General features: G+C 55.1%; 1 protein-coding gene across 10 annotated transcripts in view; it reads right to left on the bottom strand.

The window, feature by feature from the left end:
- Positions 1-21,996, bottom strand: part of TNS1 (tensin 1) — a 231,703-nt gene that overhangs the window by 85,687 nt on the left and 124,020 nt on the right. For 9 of the 10 annotated variants that reach the window (XM_082630693.1, XM_082630691.1, XM_082630694.1 and 6 more), the window contains 8 exons: positions 17,273-17,314; positions 16,441-16,491; positions 10,138-10,187; positions 8,198-8,369; positions 5,829-5,879; positions 4,558-4,680; positions 4,089-4,153; positions 2,446-2,529 (listed from right to left, as the gene is read on the bottom strand). In XM_082630693.1, coding sequence (XP_082486819.1) covers positions 2,446-2,529; positions 4,089-4,153; positions 4,558-4,680; positions 5,829-5,879; positions 8,198-8,369; positions 10,138-10,187; positions 16,441-16,491; positions 17,273-17,314 — 638 coding nt within the window. Of the gene's footprint in view, positions 1-2,445; positions 2,530-4,088; positions 4,154-4,557; positions 4,681-5,828; positions 5,880-8,197; positions 8,370-10,137; positions 10,188-11,343; positions 11,434-16,440; positions 16,492-17,272; positions 17,315-21,996 lie in introns of those variants that run through there. The other variant, XM_082630692.1, reaches the window with a different exon arrangement.

Here is a 21,996-nt window from a genome sequence, read left to right as displayed (position 1 = left end):
CGCTGAAGGGTACAAAATTCCTCTGTACCATTTCATTTGATATTAGAGGATATCTAACTTCCACTAAGTATTCCTATCTCTAGGGTCAACATGCCCCAATTCCCTTAACAAAGATCTCGTTGGAAGAATGGAGGGAATAAGCCATCCCCACTCCTTCTAGAAGAGAGGGAAAATTAGGTCCAGCAAGGGTCATCAGCCTCCCAAAGGCACACTGCAGGAGCACACAAAGGTGGGAGGAGAAGGGAAGCAGTCTCACTCCAGTGCATCTACTAGAAGGAGAGGCCAATCCTTTTGGTTGGTGTGTCCTCCTTTTCTGACTGGCCAGAGGATGCCAAGCTGGGTCAGCTGGACCAATCAGAATGCATTCTGATTTGAGGCGGGTGAGACCAGAACGCTCATAACCATGACAATGGTCCCCGTCCTGTCTTTTGGCTCCTTGGCCCACCTCCAGGCCTGTGGGCCTCTGTCCCTGGGCTTGGGTGGGGCCACCTTGGACTATCCCAGCAAGATAATCTGATGGGCAGCACCGGCTCCTATTCAGGCCCCTGCCCAGCCCCCAGCCCCGTTGCTCAAACCGGAAACCTGGAATGGCGGGTTCCTATCAGATCTTCTGATCATGCCAACAGGATGTGTCTGTGTGCTGGGGACAATAAGCCCGGGGTGGGGTGACAATGAATGGGGGAGCTGCAGGCAAAGCCCCTCCCTTCCTCACTCCCTGCCCTCCTCTCCTCCAGCTGCTCCAATCCCTGCAAGCGACACTGACAAGAAGGCGGGAAAGTGGCAACAAACGCCACTTTCCCAACAGCTGCACTTCCACATTTGGGCAGAGACAGAATTACCCACCCACGAGCAGATGCAGTTGCAGATATGAGCTGCAAGGCAGGTACAGATAATGTAAACACGGACACACACACCCCGCTGGCATGCTACGTAAGCACACATTGAGCACGGTGGAATCCCTGAACAAGCCCGGTCCTGAGAGGTAACACTCATCCCCATTCTCCAGGCTTTCCACTTCAGAAATGTGACAGCTCTGCCCACTTTCTCCAAGCCACATTGTGCCATCATAACATCGTGCTCCTCTATTTGAACCTCTTATCTTTCAAGGTCAAGGGCCAGACTCATGACCAAGGGCACCAGCCACAGGTAGCAAGTCAGGTTCTTGAATAATACTTCTTTCCTCCCTGAAACTTCTTCCCTGGGAAGACTCTCACTGATCCACAGCTGCTGTGTCTGGCAGCCTAGTCAGAATTTTCTGCACATAAAGACATTCCGTTTCTGATCTCTGACCCAGAGACTGGCTACCAGCTGTCCTGTGCCAGTTGTAAGGCGCTGGTTGCCTGAGGACTCACACACTTCTGCTTGGGCTTCCTGCTACAATGGTGGAAATAGTCCCCAGTGGTGCCGGCACATTTTAGCCAGGCAAGGTAGGGGTGATGGGGTGTGAGTTGGGGACCCCCGGCATGGAGAGGCTGGAAAGCTCCAGGATCTGTAGCTAGGGGGTCCTGCTTGCCCAGTCAGTGTTCCAAAGGGATAGAAAAGTCAGTGAGACATTGTGGCCTTTATACTTGCTGTTCCCTCTACCTGGACCCTTTACCCCAGACCTTTACTTAGATGTTTCCTTCTCCCTTCTCAGACCTCACCTCACATGTCATCTTCTCAGAAAGGTCAGCACACTGGAATCAGCCCCTCATGTCCACCCCTGTCATTCTCTAGCCCGTTGTGTTCTGTTTTGGGTTTTTCCCCATCAAAGCACTTATCACTGTCTGACATGACCTTGAAGGTTTATTTACTTGTGTAATGTCCATCTTTCCCAATACAATATCAGCTCACTAAGGGCAAAAGATTCTGTCCTGTCCAACTAGATACCTCCAGCACTTGGAACATACTAGAGTACCTAAAATTTGCCAAATGAATGAAGGAATCCATCCCTGTCCTGTTTCCTGCCTGGGCTGTTGTGGACCACATGGGTGAGAGACTGTTGTAAAATTTTAAAGCTCTCACAGCAGAAGGTGACCCTTATCACGAACATCTGTGACCTCCTCAGGGCAGGTGGCAGTGACATCAGCCTCCTATAGACCCATCAAAACACGGAAGCAACCCTGCTGCCAGGACCGAGAAAGGCACTGCCTTCTTATACAAGCTTCCTTCTTGTACCTCCCCCACCTCTGGCCCTGCTGCTCTCTGGAATCAACCTCAGCAGCCAACTGCCATGCCCCAGTGTGAGCACACACAGCTGCTCATGGCTTCACCCAAGTCCCTGAGCTCCCACCCCTGCAGGCTGGCACCTGAACGTGCATGCTTGGTACACCCCCACCTAGGCGTGCTGCTCCACCCACCATGGGTACACAAGGCTAGTTCCCACATAGAGCGAGTGCACACACGCACACACACGCACACGCACTCACACACACATGCACTGGGCCGAGAGCCCTGGAGACCTACCTTCTCTGGGATGGCTGGCCAATGGGTACAATCTTATCCTCATAGAACCGCTTCATTGCAAAGCGGTCCAGGGCCTGGTCAGCACTGTGGGGAGAGACAGGTGGTCAGAGGAGCCAACCTCCATGAGTCCCTTGTCCACCCAGCCCTGCTTCCCAGACCCGCAGAGCCCTCCGGCCACTCTGTCCTGAGAGGCCTTCAGGAAAGGACTGCCCCAGCATCTCTCCATCCTGTGTGCTATACTACTCAGCACAAGGGCCTTGGAGCCAGGCAGCCTGGGAGCCCATCTCAAGTTCATCACTGACTTAGTAGCCCTGCAACTTGGGGCAGGTTACTTAACCTTCCTGGACTTGATTTTTCTTTCCTGTCAAATGAGCTGATAACTGTGCCTTCCTTGAAGGCTGTTGCGGCAACTGAGTGAGATAACATCTATAAAGAGCTTGGCACATGTGGGCACACAGTAGGTGCACAGGAAATGTTGACCATTAAGCAAAGATTAAGCTGGTCAGGTTTCTTAAAGTCATAAAACTACCGTCCTACTGCAAGCCCTTCATAGAGCATTCTACCCATCCTCAAAGAGATCATTTTTTAAAGAGACAGATCACATAGCTTCTCCGTTCTTGACTCTCCAACGATGTCCCATCCCTCTCAGAATAAACCCCAAAGTCCCTATCAAGGGTACAAGGCCCCCAGGCTCTGCCCCCTCCCAGCTTCACTTCCCACTCTTCGTCCCCTCACTCACTCGGCTCCAAACATGCCAGCCCCTCGAATTCCCACTGCTGGCCTTTGTCCTTCCCTCTTCTCTGCCTGGAAGGTCCCCTGCCACCACCCACCCCACCCCTCCACGGACTGTATAGGACTCAGCTCTTCCCCCCTCTCGCCACTTAATTCTGCTCAAATTATCACCTCCTCAAGAGGCCTCCTTTCCCCACCATCTTGCTCTAGTCTCCGTCCTTCAAAGTACTCATCACCTGCTCTTACTGATGTGTTTGTTTACTCATTTAACATTCATGAGGGCAGTGGCCTGGCTTTGCCCACTGCTCTCTTTCCAGCACCTAGAGCCGTCTGCACAGTGGCTGTTCCATAACTGTCATCAAACGACTGAATGGAGGGATTCCTCTGCCTCTCTGAAAATCCAAATCAGAATGGGAATCATCCACTGGTTGTTTCCTATTCTTGATGCAAAACACCTAAGTGGGAAGATGCCCCTGCTGGCCAGAAGCAGGGGAATAGATGAGAAACCTTCCAGATGGCTCTGCTGGACCCAGATGTGATCCAATATTTTTTTGTGACTCCCTCCCTGCTCACTCAGGTAAACAGAAGGCAGTTGGGCAAAGAAAAGTGGCCCCAAGAAGCCGACTGGACGGGGTGTCCATCCATGGGCCTGCCTCCCACGGCTGCTCCTCCCCAGGGCCCCAGACAGAGGGATGGTGTCTCCTCTCTCCTGCTCTCTGTCCAACGGCCCCTGTCCCAGAGCTGAGGGCAGGGACATTCTCCTTTCCAGGGGCTCCTCCCCCTGTCCTCAGCACCTCTCACCTCTTCTGTCCTTATCCTCCAACCCCAAGGGAGGGAGAGGCCTTGGGTGGGTGGGGGAAGGGGGCTCTGCTGTCAATATTCAGAGAATGGGAGGCTCGGGGCCCTCTTACCTGGCAGAAATGTTGCTGTAGTGCATGTAAGCCGCGATCACAACACCTATCCTGCCTCGGTTTCCCTGAAAAAGCCCCGAAACACAAAAGCCTTTACTTCTAAGGCTGGCCCTCCTGCCCCAGAGCGAGGCGGGCAGGGGCTGCAGAGAGGGGCGGGGTTCTCAGGGAGAATCGGAGGAGGTAGGAAGTGGATGGGGGCTGAGTCTCAAAAAGAAGAAACACAGCTGATCGTCCACCACACCTGAGTGATCCACGGGCTGGTACCTCCACTTCCTGGGGGTGCACCCCAGACAGAATTGATTATCCCCAAGAAGGAGAGTACACACAAACAAACTTGCATGCTCACACAATCCAGTGATATGGGCAGGTGCATACACTCATCCAAGGATATATTCATGCATGGGCATGAACACGCACACACACACACACACACACACACACACAGACACCCTGCAGCCCCCGCTCTGACCTTGTTGTGTAGAACGACAACATTGTGGGGATCTGCGTTGAGCCAAGTGTCCATGGCCTTGCAGACACTGCAGATCTTCTCCAGGGCTGGGGTGTGGAGGTCGGGCCAGCCAAATTCCAGTACCTGTGGCCCAAGCCATGAGTGAGAAGCGGCAGAAGTCCAGAGAGTCAACGGGCGGGGGGTGGGGGGGCGGTGGTTGGGAGGTGCCCACACACGTCACGCACCAGCCCCACAGCGATGCCACCAGCAGCGGGGCCTCAGTTCCTGCCCTGCACGTCAACCCTCTGGAAGGCAGGGGTGTGGAGGCAAAGGACAATGACCCGGGCCTACAGACCCTGGGTTCTGACACTGCCTCCCTGTGGGCCTCAGGCCAGTCACAGCCCCTTCCCCGGCCCCAGTTTCTGATTTGTGCATAAAGCAAAGGCTTAGAGCCAATGGCCCCAGGTCCCTTCCATATGACTTTGACCTTAAAATGTGCTGGGAGCCTCCAGCATTGTCCCCCAGCTCTCCTCCCACAGATAACCCTGAGATCTGGCTCAGGGAGGAAGAAGGAAAGGTGAAGCCTGTTCACGGCTCTCTTCCAGGCCCTGGACACACAAACCATCAAGTTTTCAGGCCAACCAAAGGAGGCCTGAGCGAGACAGAGAACAGATCTGAACAGCAGTCATCAGGCTCCTTCAAACTTTTCTTAACTCACAAAACTTTAATGTAAAAGAAAATCTGTGCTCGGAAGGGCCCAGAGAGCACATCTAATCCAGCCCGTCCACTTTCAGAGGTGGAAACTGAGGCCCAGAGAAGTCTGCCACCCGCTCAAGGTCACACAGCGACAGGCACCATAACCCAGGGGCCAGAGCAGATGGGCACACAAAGCCCACACACAGCGCACTGAACAGCAAGTGAAAGAAAGTTGGCTGTAGGAGGGTCTATGGTGGTGATTCCCAGCTGGTTTAAATCCAGAATACTTTTCAATAAGACTCAAAATCTCACAGCTCCAGCCCCACCCCAGAGACTCTGTGTGCACCACGGGTGGCAGACCTTGGTGGAAATCACTGTATTGAGCTTTGCTGTCTGTAATTCATATTACGGAAACAATAAATACATTATTTTCTATTTTCCAAATAGAAGATGGCACTGTAAGTTTGAATAGGCTTTGCAATGTCATAGCACTTTCCCCCAAGATTCTAATGTGGGAACCTCAGAGGAAGGGAGCCCCCCGTTCCCTCTTCCAGGCAGGGAGAATCCCTCCCCACCCCAAACAGCCATGGACTCACCTTGGCGTGGAGCTTTGTGATGTCAGGTCTCCGCTCAGAGAGGTTGAAAAGCTAGAAGGAGGAAAAGGAAGAGATTCTGAGAAGGTTGGCCCTTTCTCTCTCTCTCTCTCTCTCTCTCTCTCTCTCTCTCTCTCTCTCTCTCTCTCTCTCTTCCCTGCTGGAAATTCTACCTACATCACCATACATGGAGTCCTACCAGATACACACCGATGGACAGGAACTCAACTACAGGTTCTCAGGATAAAGAGGGAGAGAGAAACAAGTATGTAGACACCCAGCCACTCCCCTGGATGAGCGGACATCCTGAACTGAAGATGAGAAGGGGACAGAGCCTGTCTCAGGTCCCACATGCCACCCCCAAGGTGGGCATCTCTCCACACTGAATGGAAATCCAGTAGTGTCAAATGATAAGCATTTGGCCACCTCTGGTTTCCTCTTCACATGTCGACTTCAGAAGCTCACCGCACGAAGATGTAAGTGGTCGGACGCCCTCCATAGGAGGGTGCAAACTGTGCTGGGTCAGCCCTCTCAGACCCCTGACACCCCTCTCCCAGCAGACACCTCCCAACACCTGACCACATCCCACGGGAATCCCCCAACCTCTGGATTCCCTTCTCCACCTCTGAAAGAGGCGTGCAGAACTCCCCACATCCACCTCATGGTCTGGGAAACTCAAGACCCCTGTGATGTCGCCTGGGGAGAGAAGAGGACTGCAGGGTCTGGAACAGGCAGGACGCAGCAAAAACCCGTGGAATCTTGGGCTCCTGAAATAGGGCAGGATCTTAGACGGCTTCTGGTCCACTCTTGAGGCCATAAAGGAACACACTCTATGCCGTTAACAATGGCTAACACTTCAGTGTTACAGTGCCCACAGCCTGCCAGGCCACACTAAGGGCTTTACACCTACCACCTGCCTTAATTCTCTCCACAACCATAGAGGTAAGTAGACCCATTTTACAGATGGGGATCCTAAGGCTTAACGAGGCTAAGTGCCATGATCAGATCGTTGATGAGAGCAGAGCAGCATTCCAACCCACAACATTCTGATGTTTAAAGCCAGACTCTTAACAATGTCCAACATAGCTGACAGACGGGTCTCCGCAGAGGGCTGAATAGTATGCCACAAAAATTCACATCCACGTGGAACTTCAGAATGCGACTTTATTTGGAAATAGGTCCTTTGCTGATGTAAGCAGTCAAGGATCTGGAGATGAGATCATCCTGGATTCAGGGTGGGCCCCAAATCCAATGACTGGTGTCCTTCTAAGAAGAGGAGAGGCCACACGGACACAGGAAAGAAGGAAGGTCACATGATGACAGAAGTAGAGACTGGAGCAAGGCCACTACAAGCCAAGGAGCCACTGGACTGCCGGGAGCCACCAGAAGATAGGAAGAGGCAAGGCAGGGTTCTCCCCTGGGGGATTCAGAGGGAGTATGGCCCCACTGACACCTTGATTTGGACTTCTAGCTTCCAGACTGTGAAAAAATTAATTTTGTTGTTTTAAGCCACCTAATTTGTGGTAGTTTGTTACAGCAGTCCTAGGGACCTAATACAGCCGCTACCCCCCAGCTCTGCTCAGACCTCCCAGGGCAGCCCCTCATGATGGTATGTCCAGTCTGTGGGTCCAGCCCACAAGTACCTCCCTGTAAAGCAGGCCTGAGCGCTCCCCTGGGGCCAGGATAGATCCAATCCCCCAGGCCAGCCCTTCTGACATTAGAGACCATGGTGGGGGGTGGAGGGGACTTCCTCCACACTGGTTAGGAGATCCTCCTGTGCCAGGTATGATCCCGGTGTCAGCAACACCAGGTCTCTCAAGACACATTCTGCCACAACTCTGCCCTAAGACTGCTCAGAGGCACCGACAGTATGACACCTCTGCCACTTCCTGACTCTGTGACCTTAGACAAATACCCCACCTCTCTGTGTTCTCGACAAACCTGCTTCCTAGGACTGTCGTGGTGTTAAATATGTGGAAAGGAGTTAGAACAGGGCCTGGCTCATCACCGGGGCTCAATAACGTGAGCTTTTACTGTTATTCTCTCCTCCTGGTCAACACACGTACGTACACCCACACGCACATGCATGTACCCACACGTACACACAAACATACAAACCACACACACATACATACAAACCACACACACATACATGGACAAGCACGCACGTGTGCACACACACACACACACCCACGACTTGTCTCCAGATGCTGCATCCCAGCTGCAGAGACACTCCTTAGGGCCAAGGGCAGGTGCAGGGAGAGAAGAGGAAGAGCTGGCTCAGGGGCAGGTAGGACAAGACACCAGCAGGAGGAGGTGGCAAGCAGAAAGGATGGGGCACTGGACCAGCGGGCAAGGGGCCCCATCCTCACCAGGTAGTTGCCTCCATGTTTGGACTTGAGCATCTGGGCCACCTCACGGAGGTTGCTCCGGAAGTTCTCCTCATTGGCTGTGCTGGGGAAGGAGACGGCGATGATCCTCTCAGTGACGTACACCAGGTCCAGCTCACAGCTGTCCTCTGTGGCCCGGCTCACACTCATGTTTCTGGGGAGACAGTAAGCAGAGGCGGGTCCTGATCAGAATCCAGGCCCCCAGGACAAGGTCCAGGGATCTACACCCCCTACACACTCTACGTGGCCCCCAGATCTAACCCAGGGGGCTTGGCTGCTCCCTGACCCAGAGCCACGGCCAGAGGCTTCCCCTGGCAAGGCCAATGCAGCCCACAAGCCCAGTCTGGGCGCGCCGGGGAGAACAGAGCTTGGCAGGAGCTGGCAAGGATCTCAGGCCATTTCAGGACCAAAGAGTGATGACACCAGTCCTAGGTGCTCATCAATCCTGTCAGCATTGCCTTCAACCTGTGATCCCAGAGGTCAGAGGTCAGAGCCAGGGCCGGAACCAGCCAGGGCCCGGGAGTCCAGCTCAGCCTCCTAATATACTGTGGCCGCCTGGTCTGGCAGAAGTTTCTCGAAGGATCCCTGGATGGCTCCGGAAAAAGAAGGAGAGCCTGAACTGGGTCCTCTCACATCCTGGAGCTAGCCTTCTGCTGCCCTCCCCTTGCTCTGAGCTGTGGAGTAGGTGGGGAGGCCCCTCAGGAGCAGGGGCAGCTCAGGTGACATGCTCACCTGGGCTCCAGGTAAGCCAGACCACAGCACACATTCCAGCCCTCCCCAGAGGCAGGACAGCTCCTGCCCTTTGTTCCCTGGCTCTCTCCCCACCTCTGGCAGCTCCCACTGCCCCGCAGGGCTGCTTCCTACCAGTGACCTCCCTGATTTCTAAGGGCTCAGGAAGCAGAGGGGGCTGCTGCAGCGGCAGGTGATCCCCAGACATCCCAGTGCCACCTGAGCTCCTCAGAGAGGTGGGGAGCCCCCTGGGCTGGGGGGGCTGGCAGCTGGACTACAACCCACTGGGAGCTTCAGCTACACACCAGACCCTCTCTGACTGGTGGTCCATATCCCTGGGGCCAGATTCTCACTCATCTCAGGAGCCTCAGGGGTGAGGGGGGAGTCAGAGAGGGAAGGGCCCAAGCCAAAAAACCAGAGAACCTGGACCCAGGAAAAAAAGACTCTGGGGCTTCCCTGGTGGTGCAGTGGTTGAGAGTCCGCCTGCCGATGCAGGGGACACGGGTTCATGCCCCGGTCCGGGAAGATCCCATGTGTCGCAGAGCGGCTGGGCCCGTGAGCCATGGCCGCTGAGCCTGCGCGTCCAGAGCCTGTGCTCCGCAACAGGAGAGGCCACAACAGTGAGAGGCCCGTGTACCAAAAAAAAAAAAAAAGAGACTCTGGATGAGCAAAGCACCGAGTCCCCTGTGTATCCCCTTCCCCCAGCCCCCACCAGCTCAGCCAGATAGAGAACCTTCCTTTTATAAATGACCCTCCAATATCAGAAACCTCTGCCCGTGGAGAAGAACGGGATCTAGCACAGGCATCAGCGCCAGCCGGTCCTGAATGCAAATCCAAGGGCTGCCTCTTAGCGGTTGTGTGACCTTTAACAAATTGCCTCACCTCCCTGAGACTCAGTTTCTTCATCTGCCAAATGGGAATAAAATACTTACCTTGCAGGGTTGTTGCAAGGACTAGATGAGATCATGCAGGTAAATGAAGAATCCAGCTCAAGGACTGGCTTCAAGCTAAAACTTTTGAGTTTCCCACTGGCATCTACCTGCATCCTCTCGCTGTGGCTTCCACATCTGCCCGTGCTCCCTATCACGTGCTTTGTGACTTTGGTCTCGGAGACCCAGAGGCGTGACTTGCTGGGAACACCCACAGTGACCTCACTGCCTGCACCCACTGCGTCCCCCATAGCCCAGGCATACCTGATGGGCTGGGGATGGGGCTGGACACTTGGTGTGACTCTGGTGGAGCTCTGAGAAAGAGAGGAGAGAAGCAGTGTTAGGGCAGTGGCCGGCTGGATGGCAGGAGAACAGCAGAGAGCTGTCCACGCGAGCTGTCAGGGCCACGGGGAAACACAGATTCCCTTCTCCTGCCTCTGCCAACATTCCAGCCCAGGCACCCTAAAGCCCAGCAACACAGCAACTCAAAGCCAAAAGTGATCAATGCCAATCCCACATGAGCACGCCAGTGTGCCTGCGAGCCCCCGAGGGGAAGGGCTCTCTTTCCTTGGGCAAGGGAGAAATCCCAAATGCTGAGAAATGCACCACGCCTGGGCTGGTGCCACGTGCGCTGAGTACACACTCAATAAAACAGTTACTAAACTGATGGAAACGCATTTCACCTGGATTCGCTGGACATCAGAATAGTGACCCCAAGTGGAGAATAGAGATGGCAACCATGAAAGAAGGAGAAAGATGAGAGCGCCAGCCCCGCTCTGCCCAGCTCTGAACATTTCTCCTCTGACCACCAGCTGCCCACATTCCCCTCCTTTAAAGCAGCAACACCGGCTCATTCAATCAAAAGTTTTGAGACAAGAAGCAGCCAGGCATGGTGTGTACCAACCAGGGCTAGGCAGCAAATCATGCTCCTAAGGACCCACCGTCCATTGTCTGTTACCCCCCTCACCCATTCCCATCTCCAGGGTTGTCAACTTGTACAAAATTAGGCAAATGGACCCAAGTCGGTGTCCAAAACATCCCAGGGCAACCCGACAGCACGGTGATGAAAGCACAGGATCAGAGTCCCACAGCTTCCTGCTGGGCAGCCTCGCATTACTTAACGCTCTGAGCCTCTATAATGTCACCAGTGAGAAGGAACAATCCTTATGGTATTGCTTGAAGATTAAAGGGAATTATGCATATAAGGCGCTTAGACGCTCTTACCATTATTACATCAAGTACAATTAAAAGGGTAGTTAGCGATACAGCCAAACATTCACCCCTGCAGTAAAGCAAAACCCTGCATCACCAGCTGCCACCATCCTTTCAGCCACCTCGCTCGATGCAGAATCGGACGTCCAACCTGCACATTCCCAGGCGCAGCCAGAGCCCTCTGAGCCCACTGGCACCTTCCAAACATCCCTGAGCCTCCCCAAAACCGGCCTTTCCTGACCACCAAGTTGTATCTACCTCTTGGAGGAGACGGAACCACAATCCACCAAGGAGAGGAGAAACAGATGACCAGCAAGATTCACCCTCAGATTTCGGGCTGGACCACTGGGGTCCCAAGAAGAGGAGCCCCCTTCAGCCCTCTCCAGGCCCCACAGCGCCTACGAGGCAGGGGTGGGTGGGCTCTGAGGCCCAGCTCCCAGCTGAGCCCAAAGTCAGGGCAGCCCCGCTAAGAGGAGGACTCTCTACCCAGGCTCCCGTAAGAAGGCTGCGGCCAGAGTCCCCTCTGCCTGGGCCGCCGCCCAGCTCTGAACAGCTCAGCCTTGGAGGCAGCAAGAGGAGGAAACAGCCAAGGGGGGCTGTCAGGGTGGAAAGTTTCTCTGTCTCCCCAGCTCTCCTGGCTCTGAGGACTTGGGTTTGCATGAGTCAGGCTTGGGGAGGTGGGGGGTGCGCGAAGGCGGGGGCAGTAAGGAGGGGTTGAGTTGTGTTTGGTTTTCAAGACCCAAACCAGGCTGTTCCAAAACTACCCACTCAGAGGAACGCAGAAACCCAACACTCCATCCGTCTCCGTTTCGCTGGTCCCTGATGAGGAGCCGCTGAATCTCCCCAGGCCCTAGGCCCTGCTCCAGGCCCCAGGGCCACCCTGCTATAAATAGCCCCTCGGGTTCCATCTACTGCTGATCCACAGCCATGTTTGGAGGAGGCTGCCACAGCTGCTTCTAACAACTGGAAGCCACAACCATAGCCAAGGCTGGAGGTGTGGCCAGGAACACAGGGCCAGGCCCAGGGAGCTCAGAGAGACAATGTGATATTGAGACGGGCTTGGCAGGGGGACTGGGGAGCCGAGGGGAGCCGAGGGGAGCCGAGGGGAGCCGGGAGCCGCCACGGGCACAGGGGCGAGAGGGATGGACAGGGCAGGAGAGCCAGCTCCCGCTCGCTTCTCCACCCCCCTTCCCCAATGTTACAACACTCCACATTCCTCAGCCTCCCCACCCCAAAAAACCAGGAAAGATAAATAAAAACTTGGCCCCAGCAGAGTCTGGCCATACTGCCTCCAGAGGTGATAAGACAAAGTCCAAGCTGGCTCTGCTCTGCCGGGCTGGGGTGGGAGGGGGGGTGGGGGGGCAGGGGAAGAAACTGCCCTGGACAGTGACCCCAGCACAGAGGACTGGGACGAACAGCTGGACAGTCATCCCCTGATGAATCACTGGGCTGCCCTCTAACTGACAGTGCTTCCTGTTTTCTGCAAAGTTTGGGGGCATGTGACACTCACTGGCAGAAAGCAGACGTGCACAGGTAACACGTCTGAGGGTTGGTGGAAAGAGTCACAAGGAGAACCGGAGAACCAGAAATGGGTCGGGGGAGGGGGCGGAGCATGTGAGCAACACAACTTAACGCTCCAAGAAACACAGTGACCTCCCACATGCAGGGCTAGAGACGGGGCACCTTCAGCAGCTGCCTAATCACACAGGCCGTTTTCAAGAGGGAGGCTGTCCTCTCTGCTCCCCATCGTCATGTGCATTCTCTCATTCAGTGAACTTCACTGAGGGCTGTGCATGAGGTCCCTGACCTCAGAGAGCTTACATTCTACAAAGGGAGATACTCATCCATGAAGCCAGTGTTAAGAAGCGGTCGCTTGGTCTCACTGACCAATCTGTAAAATGGGTACAGCACAGTCTTGTGTGATATACCTGCTCCACTTTGAGCCCCCAGGAAAAACTACCAGAGGGCTTTACAAAGCGTACTCTAAATGCTTTATTTTATAAAGAAAAATAAGCTCTCTGTCTGCCTGTAATTCCATTCCTTTCCTCTCTGGGGCTGTCAAAGTCCTTTACCCACATGCTCTGAACTTCTTCCCTGCTCCACCCAAGACATAGATCAATAATAGGACTTTTGATCCAACTCCCTAGGCACCGAGATCTCTCCCCTATCATCATCACCAAAACACAGTCTCTCCTTTGCTTAAAGGACACTGTGAAAGGAAATTCCACAGCCTTCCTCAAACAGCGTCTTACTTCTCTTGCTATCAGGCAGTTCCTCCTGGTATCTAACCCTCACCCTTCCTGCTACAGATTCGGCCAACTCTGTTGGCTTTGGTCCTCACTGCAGGCGGGAACTGCAGACCACCGCTCAGATAGATGCTCCAGGACGGCTCAAGGTCTATGACCCTCGGCTCCGTTTTTTGCCTTCTTCTTCCCCGCCATGTAGCAAGAGTGGGAACCCGAGGACCTGGGTGGGGTTGGTTTGGAGCAATGACTGTGTGGGAAGAGTCCTGCCTTCCTTTGAGGTTCATAGACCAAACACAACAGCTCTGGACCAAAAGAAAAGCTGTTTCCGGAGCCCAAGTCCCCAGGGGGCACAGTTGGAAGGAGGGTCTGGAAGCAACACCAGGGGCCATGTCAGGCAGGCAAAGATTGGTGACCAATCTACGTCAGGGGCCCTTCCCCACCCCTATGACTCCTCTGGGGGCTGTGGCCACCCCCTCCCCTCCGCACCAGCCCCTCCAGCCACACCCCTTCCTCTCTCCTTCCTGCCCACCCGCCTGGATTTTTCCAAAACAAAGTGCGACACAGCACATCATCCACAAACTCTGCAACACACCAACCCCGTTGGAGGAAAACAGCCATTCCCGCCCTGTGAGTCCTGGGCTGCGGGCCAGAGACAGGAAAACAGCTCAACAAACAGGCACATTATCACAGCAGCAGGCCCAGAGCAGCAACCATGCCGCTTCGGAAACGGGCCTCCTCACCCGAGGCAGACTGCAGGAGAACCCAGTGGCTGGGGAGGGGACCCTGCGGTCACTCAACCTGGAACAGGTGTCTGGGATCCTCAAAAATTAGGTTTTCTCTCTTCCTTTGCAGTACTTGTGCCATTCTGGAATCTGCTCACTTGCTTAGCCTTTCATGAACTCCTTTAACTAAACTAACTAGACCAAAACTCATCTTGTCGCTTCTCCCATATCCAGGCAAGACACCACCCTTACCCACCCCGGCATGCACAGACACACACACTTTCATCCCAGATCAACAGAACTTTCTCCTAAAAAACCTCTCACTCCAACTAAGCGGCAACCTCTTTCTTCTCCAGGACCAAGGTCATACACACCCTTGCATCAAAAAGTTCTCCATGATGTCTAACTTCACTCTCTCTTGCTACAGCCTTACCTTGTAGGATCTGTCTGGCCCAGGCTGGAGTTGTGGGGAGCAACTGCTCTAGGACTCGGCTTATAAGAGTGTCCAGACCATTGGCTAAAAGGCTTGGTTCACACACCATCGCCCTGTCCCCTGGCCAAGGGTTGGGAGCCCTGGAAACACCAGATCCAGGCAGCAGTCCCAGGATGGGATGGGGAAGACATTCATTGAGTCAGTGAGCCCCTCCAAGCCTCTGTTTCCTCACCTATAAAGTGGGGCCACAGCATCTTCCATAGCGGGATGTCACGGGAATCAAAAAATACCCAGCCAATGGGGACTTCCCTGGTGGTCCAGTGGTTAAGACTCCACGCTGCCACTTCAGGGGGCATAGGTTTGATCCCTAGTGGAGGAACTAAGATCCCACATGCTGCACAGCACGGCCACACACACACACAAAAAATATATATACACCCAGCCCAGTTCCTGGCCCTTAGCCAAAATAACAGTAATAAGACCGGTTAACATTTATTGAGTACATAGTATCCGCTTTGTGTGCATTAAGCTAGTTAATCTTTAGTAGCAGGCACACAAGAAAATTACTTTCTCCCCTGTACCCCAGCCCCAGAAACATCACAAACTCGGACAAGGGTCCATCCCAGCATGGGTACTCCACGTCCATAGGACCCGTGCATACCTTGAACAGAGCCTCGCCCATTAATTTGAGAGGCATGTTTCTGCTCTTCCTGGCGGGGCCCTGTGCGGCCCAGGGGACACCTCCACCTTGCCGGGCTGGCCTTGCGGGGCTGGCCCAGGGCAATGTGACAGAGGTGGTGGGCTCACCACAGAAGTGTGCTGCCTGCAGCAGCCCAGCACCTCCCTCCGAGGCCCTCCCCACCATGGGTCAGGCAGCTGTCAGATGATAGGGCCTCATGCCATCAACAGCTCCCCCGTGCCAACCGCCAAAACCACTCCCTGTTCCTCTGCAGATCAGGGCGGGCGAGGATGGAGAGGCCAGCAGAGGGGCAAATTGTCAGAGAAGGGCAGGGAAAAAAGAGAAAGGGGGCTTCCCTGGTGGCGCAGTGGTTGAGAGTCCGCCTGCCGATGCAGGGGACACGGGTTCGTGCCCCGGTCTGGGAGGATCCCACATGCCATAGAGCGGCTGGGCCCATGAGCCACGGCCGCTGAGCCTGCGCATCCGGAGCCTGTGCTCCGCAACGGGAGAAGCCACAACAGTGAGAGGCCCGCGTACCGCAAAAAAAAAAAAAAAAAAAAAAAAGGAAGATCCGACATTGACGGGCATCTGCCCCTGGAGGTGGTGTGAGGACAAGCCCAGGCACAAGTTCGGCTCAAAGCAGGGTCCCAGGAGAGCCCCTCTTCCCTTCCCTGGGGTCCTTCCACTTAAGGAATTTGCCCATCGCCCTCCACCAAAACAGCAGGGCAGGAGGAGCCCGTGAGACCAACCAGCCCATGTTCCCATTCCCTCCTGAATCAATGGCATTTAGCCCATTTTCAAAGGCTTCTCCCTCCGAAGAAGCAGAGCCTGCGATTCCCCAGGGGCTGATGACCCTCCAAGAGCCCAGGAGTCCCGCTTCACCTCTGCCCCCAGTCCCTCTTGCTGCAGTGTCGCCCATTCCCCTGGCCGTTGCCCTGGTGACTGCTCACCCCCCAGCGAGGCCTCGCACAGCAGCCTCTGCTTCCCTCCCTCCCCACCCTGCAGCACTAAGGTCTGCCTCAGTGACTGGGCAAACCAACTCTGGATCCAGCTGGGCTGGAGGCTGAAGCCAAGACTAAGGCCCAGTGTCTAAGTCATGGGACCTGCTCACCCTCCCAGCCCCTCTCCCCACTCCGGAATTGAGCTGAGCAGTTCTACAGAGGAGGCTGCGGGGACGCCCACCAAACAAGACAGGTGTTAGGCATCATCTGCCTCCCCCATCCCCCTCACCCCAGGGACTCGCCGCATCTTCCTCCTTCCCTTCCGAATACTTACATCTTCCTCAAGGCTTTTCCGTGTGTTTCCACCCCGGAAGGCTCCTTCTCCCTGGAGACAAAGAAAAGGCAGTCAGAGAGGGGAGTCGAGGAAAGTCATCGAAAGGTACCAGGTCTTTCATCTGCTGGGTGTGGCAGTGGTGGGGGTGAGGGCTTGGCACAAGGGCCTGGGAGGGGGCTGGGTTGTTTGTGTAGCATTTCTTTGTCCACTAACGGCCCCTCAGAGCCAACCATACCCTTTCATTTGTGTCTCTCCTGGGGGAGATATTATTATTCCCATTTCTGCAGGTGAGAAAACTGAGGCACAGACAGGCTCAGGACTTGCTACAGTCTCACAAATAGAACCTTGGAGGAGTTCGGAGAGGAACCCAAGTCCTCCATCTCTGAGCCCATCACTCCGTTCCGGCCATTGCCCGGAGACGCCTCTCAGCTGCCAGCCTCAGTTTCCCCACCACACGACCCACCCACTCCCTTCCCTTCCTCCTCCACGCAGCCTTGAGGAAATCGCCTCTCTGCTGGGTCAGAAAGACGTGTTTGGAAAGATCTGCCTGGCTTTCTCACATTCTACGTATCTAATAAAGAAGCCCACGTTTAACCACGGGCCTCTCCCTCCCCGTCTGCCTAGTTCCCCAGCGATCCATTTCCGAACACACAAGGGGATGCTCCGATATCCAGCTTTCAGTGCCACCCATGTCTCCATCCTTCCCCCAAGTTCCCCAGATCTACTCCAGAAGGGTGTCCTCAAACACATCTGTTCACTTTCCCCCCAGTCTTGTCGTTATGCTTTCCCGGCCTCCCCAGGCGCTCACCCCGCCCTACCTGCTGTCACTCACCGTGTCCACTACATTCTGTGGAGCAGTTTCAGTGTTGACGGGCTGTGGGCAGAGGGAGAAAAGAGCATGAGGCCTCAGGGCAAACATCCCCAGGTTGGCTCTCTCCCCGGGGCTGGTGGCCGTGATGGGCAGAAGGCCTCCTGAGATAGCATCGGTGGTACCAACCCAAGACTCAGACATAATGTGCTGACCCCAAGCTTGGGGGCAGAGTCTGGAAAATGAAAGACAATCCTACGGGTCCTAGAACCATCCAGCTTGACAAAACTCACTAAGGCCCCTAACTCCGACAGTCACCGACCCCTCAAAAAGGAACAAGAAGCAAGTAAGTGACTCTTGTTCCCACCTGCCAGGCATGTGTGCCCACACCAGCCGCTTCATTTATTCACAAGAACCCAGCGAGGTAAGTACTACTGCCACCTTAAAGCCCCACTTTACAAATAGAGAGAAATTAGATGAGTGGACCAAAGCCACTGACCACTCAGGGGGACAAAAGGGTTGGAACCCCAACTTGGGTCTCTACACTTCATGCTGTGTGAAACCCCAGCAGCCCCGGATACCAGGCCTGCCGGAGTCTTCATGCTTCGGTGGGCTTTCAAGGGCCATCCCCACCTCTGGCCCTGCCCCCTCGCAGACCTCAATTTCCTTGCCCCAAAACTCTCTTCCATCCAGACCCCTTGCTCTTCCCACATCTGGGCTTTGGTTTGCGGAGCAGCTTCTCCTCTTTTCTTACTAGCTCTCCTCCTCCTTGAAGCCCTCCCTGAACACCCCAGCAAAGGGGTCTCTCTCTCGCACCTCAGAACTCCAGTAAGCCTCACTGTCTGAGCTACCTATCTGGTCCTGAGCGTGTGAATAATCTCATTGTGGGAATATGTCTAATCCCCCAACTCTAGTTTTATTTTTATTTGTGATTCTTATCCCACCTGCCTCCGAAACAGACTCAAAGCAGCATTTTTACCAACTGAGTTGCCACAGCCCTCGGGCCGGAGACTGTTGTATGTGTAGCGAGCCGTCAGTAAACACCCGTGGACTGATCCTGTCCCTCACCCTGGTGCCATCCTTCCCTTGCGCAGACCAACTTCCTACCAAAGGCATCCTGAAACGTGGGCTCCTTGGACTCCCCCATAATGAGAGAGAAACTCCCCATTCCGGGGCCACCTCCTGACCACGGTCTCCAGGGCTCCATTTCCAACTCAGTGATGTGGTTAGAGGGGCCCTTGAATCACACAGATGGACATGGACATGAATGTCAAGGTCATGGAAACAAGCCTTTGCTGAGACGACTATGGACCAGGTTTAGACAGTGGGTCTCTGAATAGGAAGCACCTGCCCCAACCCCATCCCGGGACCTGAGGGTGAGCTGTTCATGTCTGAAGACAGGGGAGTGGACGGAATGACCTCTGAAACGTTCTGGCATCCGGGAGGAGAACTGGGCCAAGATAGGGATGGAGGAAGGAAGTGGGCTGAGCTGAAGGCAGTAGCGCTCTTTCTAAAAACGCCCAGACTTTCCCCCTACTGCCTGGGAGACAAGAGACTGAGGCCAAAACTTCTTTCCAGGTGGGTGAAACCCCCTGTGTAGTTCAGGGTCAAGGCAGCTTGGGAGGGTTGAGGGAAGACAGAGTCCAGCAACGAGCAGGAGCTGGGGGTGTCCTATCAGCCAGCCCCTCCCAGCCCCCTAGGTGGGCCCACCTGGAGTCTGAGGACGGCTCTGCAGGGGGAGTCAAGATGCCACAGTCTGTCCCCAGCCAGCCCAGCCCTAATCCTCACCCAGCCAGCCCCCAGAACCCCATTCCTGAGCCATAGGCCACCGGGCAGGAGGCAAATGAGCCCACAGGAAATCCCCTGGGATCCCTTCCCCAGACTGAGCTCTAGGGAGCTGCCTGACAATCAGGACCAGGGTCTCCCCTCAGCCTCCAACCACCACCCGGCCTCACCCAGGGGAGTCCTCTGCAGCAGTGCCAGCCTGCCCCAGCCCTCTGAGCCTCCACCCATCTCTTCTGGTCCAGGGCTCTGTAATGCTCACGTGGAGCCATGGGCTGGGCAGAACAGGCCAACTGCCCCCGCTCTGAGCTGCTCTGGCTTTCTGTGGGGAGGAGAAGGCCTGGAGGGCACATCACAGGGACCTTCTGCGTGCAGAGTCTACACAACAGGACTGACTCTGAACCCAGACCTCCCAGTGCCAAAGCCCTCACTCTTCACAGTCTATATAATCAGCCTCCCTGACTGGGGTGGGGGGTGGGGGTTCAGAAGGTTCAGAAATGGGGTGGGATGGAGCATCCGGAGACAAGAGTACCTGCCCCAGGCCCATTACAGGCCCTGAAGAGCCCCTCATCCTGCTCTGGGGAAAGCCTCCCAAGAGACCCCGACGGGGCAGAGTGGGAGCCGGGGGTCTCAAACGTGAGTGTGCCTCCCAGTCACCTGGAGGGCTGGTGACGGACGCACGGGTGGCTGGGCCCTCCCCAGAGGGTCGGATCCAGTAGCCTAGAGAGGGACTCAAGAATGTGCATCTCTAACAGGTTTCCAGGTCTAGGGCTGACACTGTGAAAGCCACTGGTCTAGTCTGACAGCACTGGCCGCAGACGGCCGGGCCGCGTCCTGACTCTCTGCTACCAACTCTGTGACCTCAGGCAGGTCACTCTGTCCTTGCTGCTCTTCAGCAGGAAGGGTCCTCTTTTGTGAGAAGCAAATGAGATGAAGCACAGAAAGCACTCAGAACGGGGCCTGGCACTTAGGAAGCTCTCAGTACCTGTGAGCTGTTATTTATCAGCTCCGACTGCACAGGTCCAAGGCCAGGCCCTCTCCCAGCCCACCCTGCCCCACCTTGCCCCACCTTGCCCCTCCTACCCCATCCCTCCTGGGTCTGACACAATGCAGACCAGGGAGTCGACATTAGAAAGCACAGGCCTCAGCAGGGCAAGAGAAACTTCTCTCCCGCCAGCAAATCACCTGAGCACCAGCCCTCTGCTCCCACCCTTCCCCCACACCAGCTGGGGGCCAGCCACAGGGCCAGCCATCAGACGCCTGCCTTCAACGTCCTGGTGGAGAGGCCTTCTGAGGAGCTAAAAATTTCCAAAAACCCCTTCCAACCTCAACACCCAGTGTTTTCCTGCAGTGTTTGCAAACACAGCCCAGCAGGCATGCTGCGCTCCCCCCCCACCCCTCCCTTCCACCCCAGTCCTCCTGGGATTGAAGTCCTGCTTCTCTGCTTTCCATGCACTGCCAGCTCTGGGGCTAATGGGAATGAAAAAGGCAAGGGAACTCATCACGGGGCGGGGTGGGGGTGGGTGTTCTCCCCTGAGGCTGCCCCTGCCCTAGGCCCTGCAGGGAAGCTTGGGTATACTAGAGAAAGCTCCCAGGCCATCAGGGCTGTGGTCTCCCAAGGCCACAGCCCCGGAGTTCCAGTGGCTGGCAGAGACCCACTAAGCCTCGGCTGTCACCCTACCGTTAGCACGGAAACACACACACACACACCATCTTTGCACACCACTCCTCAGACACCATCTCCTCCCTCCCCATTTCACAGATGGGGAAACTGAGGTACAGAGAGGTGCGGGTATGACTCGCCGAGCCTCTCACAGTTACGTGCATGGCAGGACTCAGGTGGGCACCCAGGTTTTATAAAGCCCATCACTGAGCTCACCCATTGCCCCTCACTCCAATCCCCAGCCAGCCTGCAGGCAGGGTTAGCTCTTGGCTCTTGGTTGGCGGACTCTGCTCTTCCTTCTTCCTCAGACTCAGCTGTAGAAGGATGAAGCAGATGGAACCCGACAAGGATGGCCCCTCCCCCACCTGGCCCCTCCCCCTGCCCAATTCCAAGAGGAACCCAGGCTTTCCAAAGCTGAGGGTAGCCAAATCACTGCCCCACCAGGGGTCTTCCAGAATGCCTCTTGCTCCCAAGCAGGACAACTCGAACCCAGCTCAGAAGCAGGTGGCAGAGTTTGGACCTGGTGCCACTTGACAGCCAAGTCTTGCTATCTGTGGATGACTCTGCTCTGGGGCCTCAAGCCCGGGAGTCTCGAGCAAGGGAAGGACTAGAGTGAGGCTTAGGGCAGAAAATTTAAGGAGGCATTTAGTCTCAGGATGCACAACCCTAAGAGCAATACCTTCTCCAATTTTGCACCCCAGGTGCCTCACTTGCCTTACCTCTTCCTGGCCCTGGTCTGGAGGTGCATTTTCATAACGTTACTGAAGTAACAACAATTACTCAGCAGGTACTAATGATGCCTTGGGCTTAACATTGGGCTCTTTGCTTTCACGATCATTATTCCTCATAACCAGTGCTCACAAGGCAAGCATTATCCCATTTTACAGGTGAGGAAACTGAGGGCCCGAGAGATTAAATAACCTGGCCAAGGTCACACAGCCTGTAGATAAGGACAGCTGGTATTTGAAGGCCGCTCCTTACATCCCCCTCGTGCTCGGTCTCTTCTCCCAGGCCATAATCTTCATTCAGTTCCTCTTACTCCTAATCAACTGCCCTCCTGTTGGGAACAAGCTTTCTGCGGCTTAAAGACTAATTGTCTCAGGTCCTCAGGAGGAAAAGGCTTCTTCAATGCACTTCCAGAGGAAGAGGAGGAAATGGGCTGCAGTAGGAGAGACTGGGACCAGACATCAGAGAGAACTTCCTGAATGTGAGGGGCTGTGAACCACAGTGTGGATAAGGGAAGCTGCACATCCTTTCCTCAAGTTTTGGGTTTTTTTTTTCCAAAAAAAGACATGCATGCCCT

Source organism: Mesoplodon mirus (assembly GCF_964341445.2).
Source record: "Mesoplodon mirus genome assembly, chromosome: 8".
Classification (NCBI taxonomy): Eukaryota; Metazoa; Chordata; class Mammalia; order Artiodactyla; family Ziphiidae; genus Mesoplodon; species Mesoplodon mirus.
The sequence above is the reverse complement of the archived record's forward strand: the minus strand, read 5'-3'. Positions and strand labels throughout refer to the sequence as shown.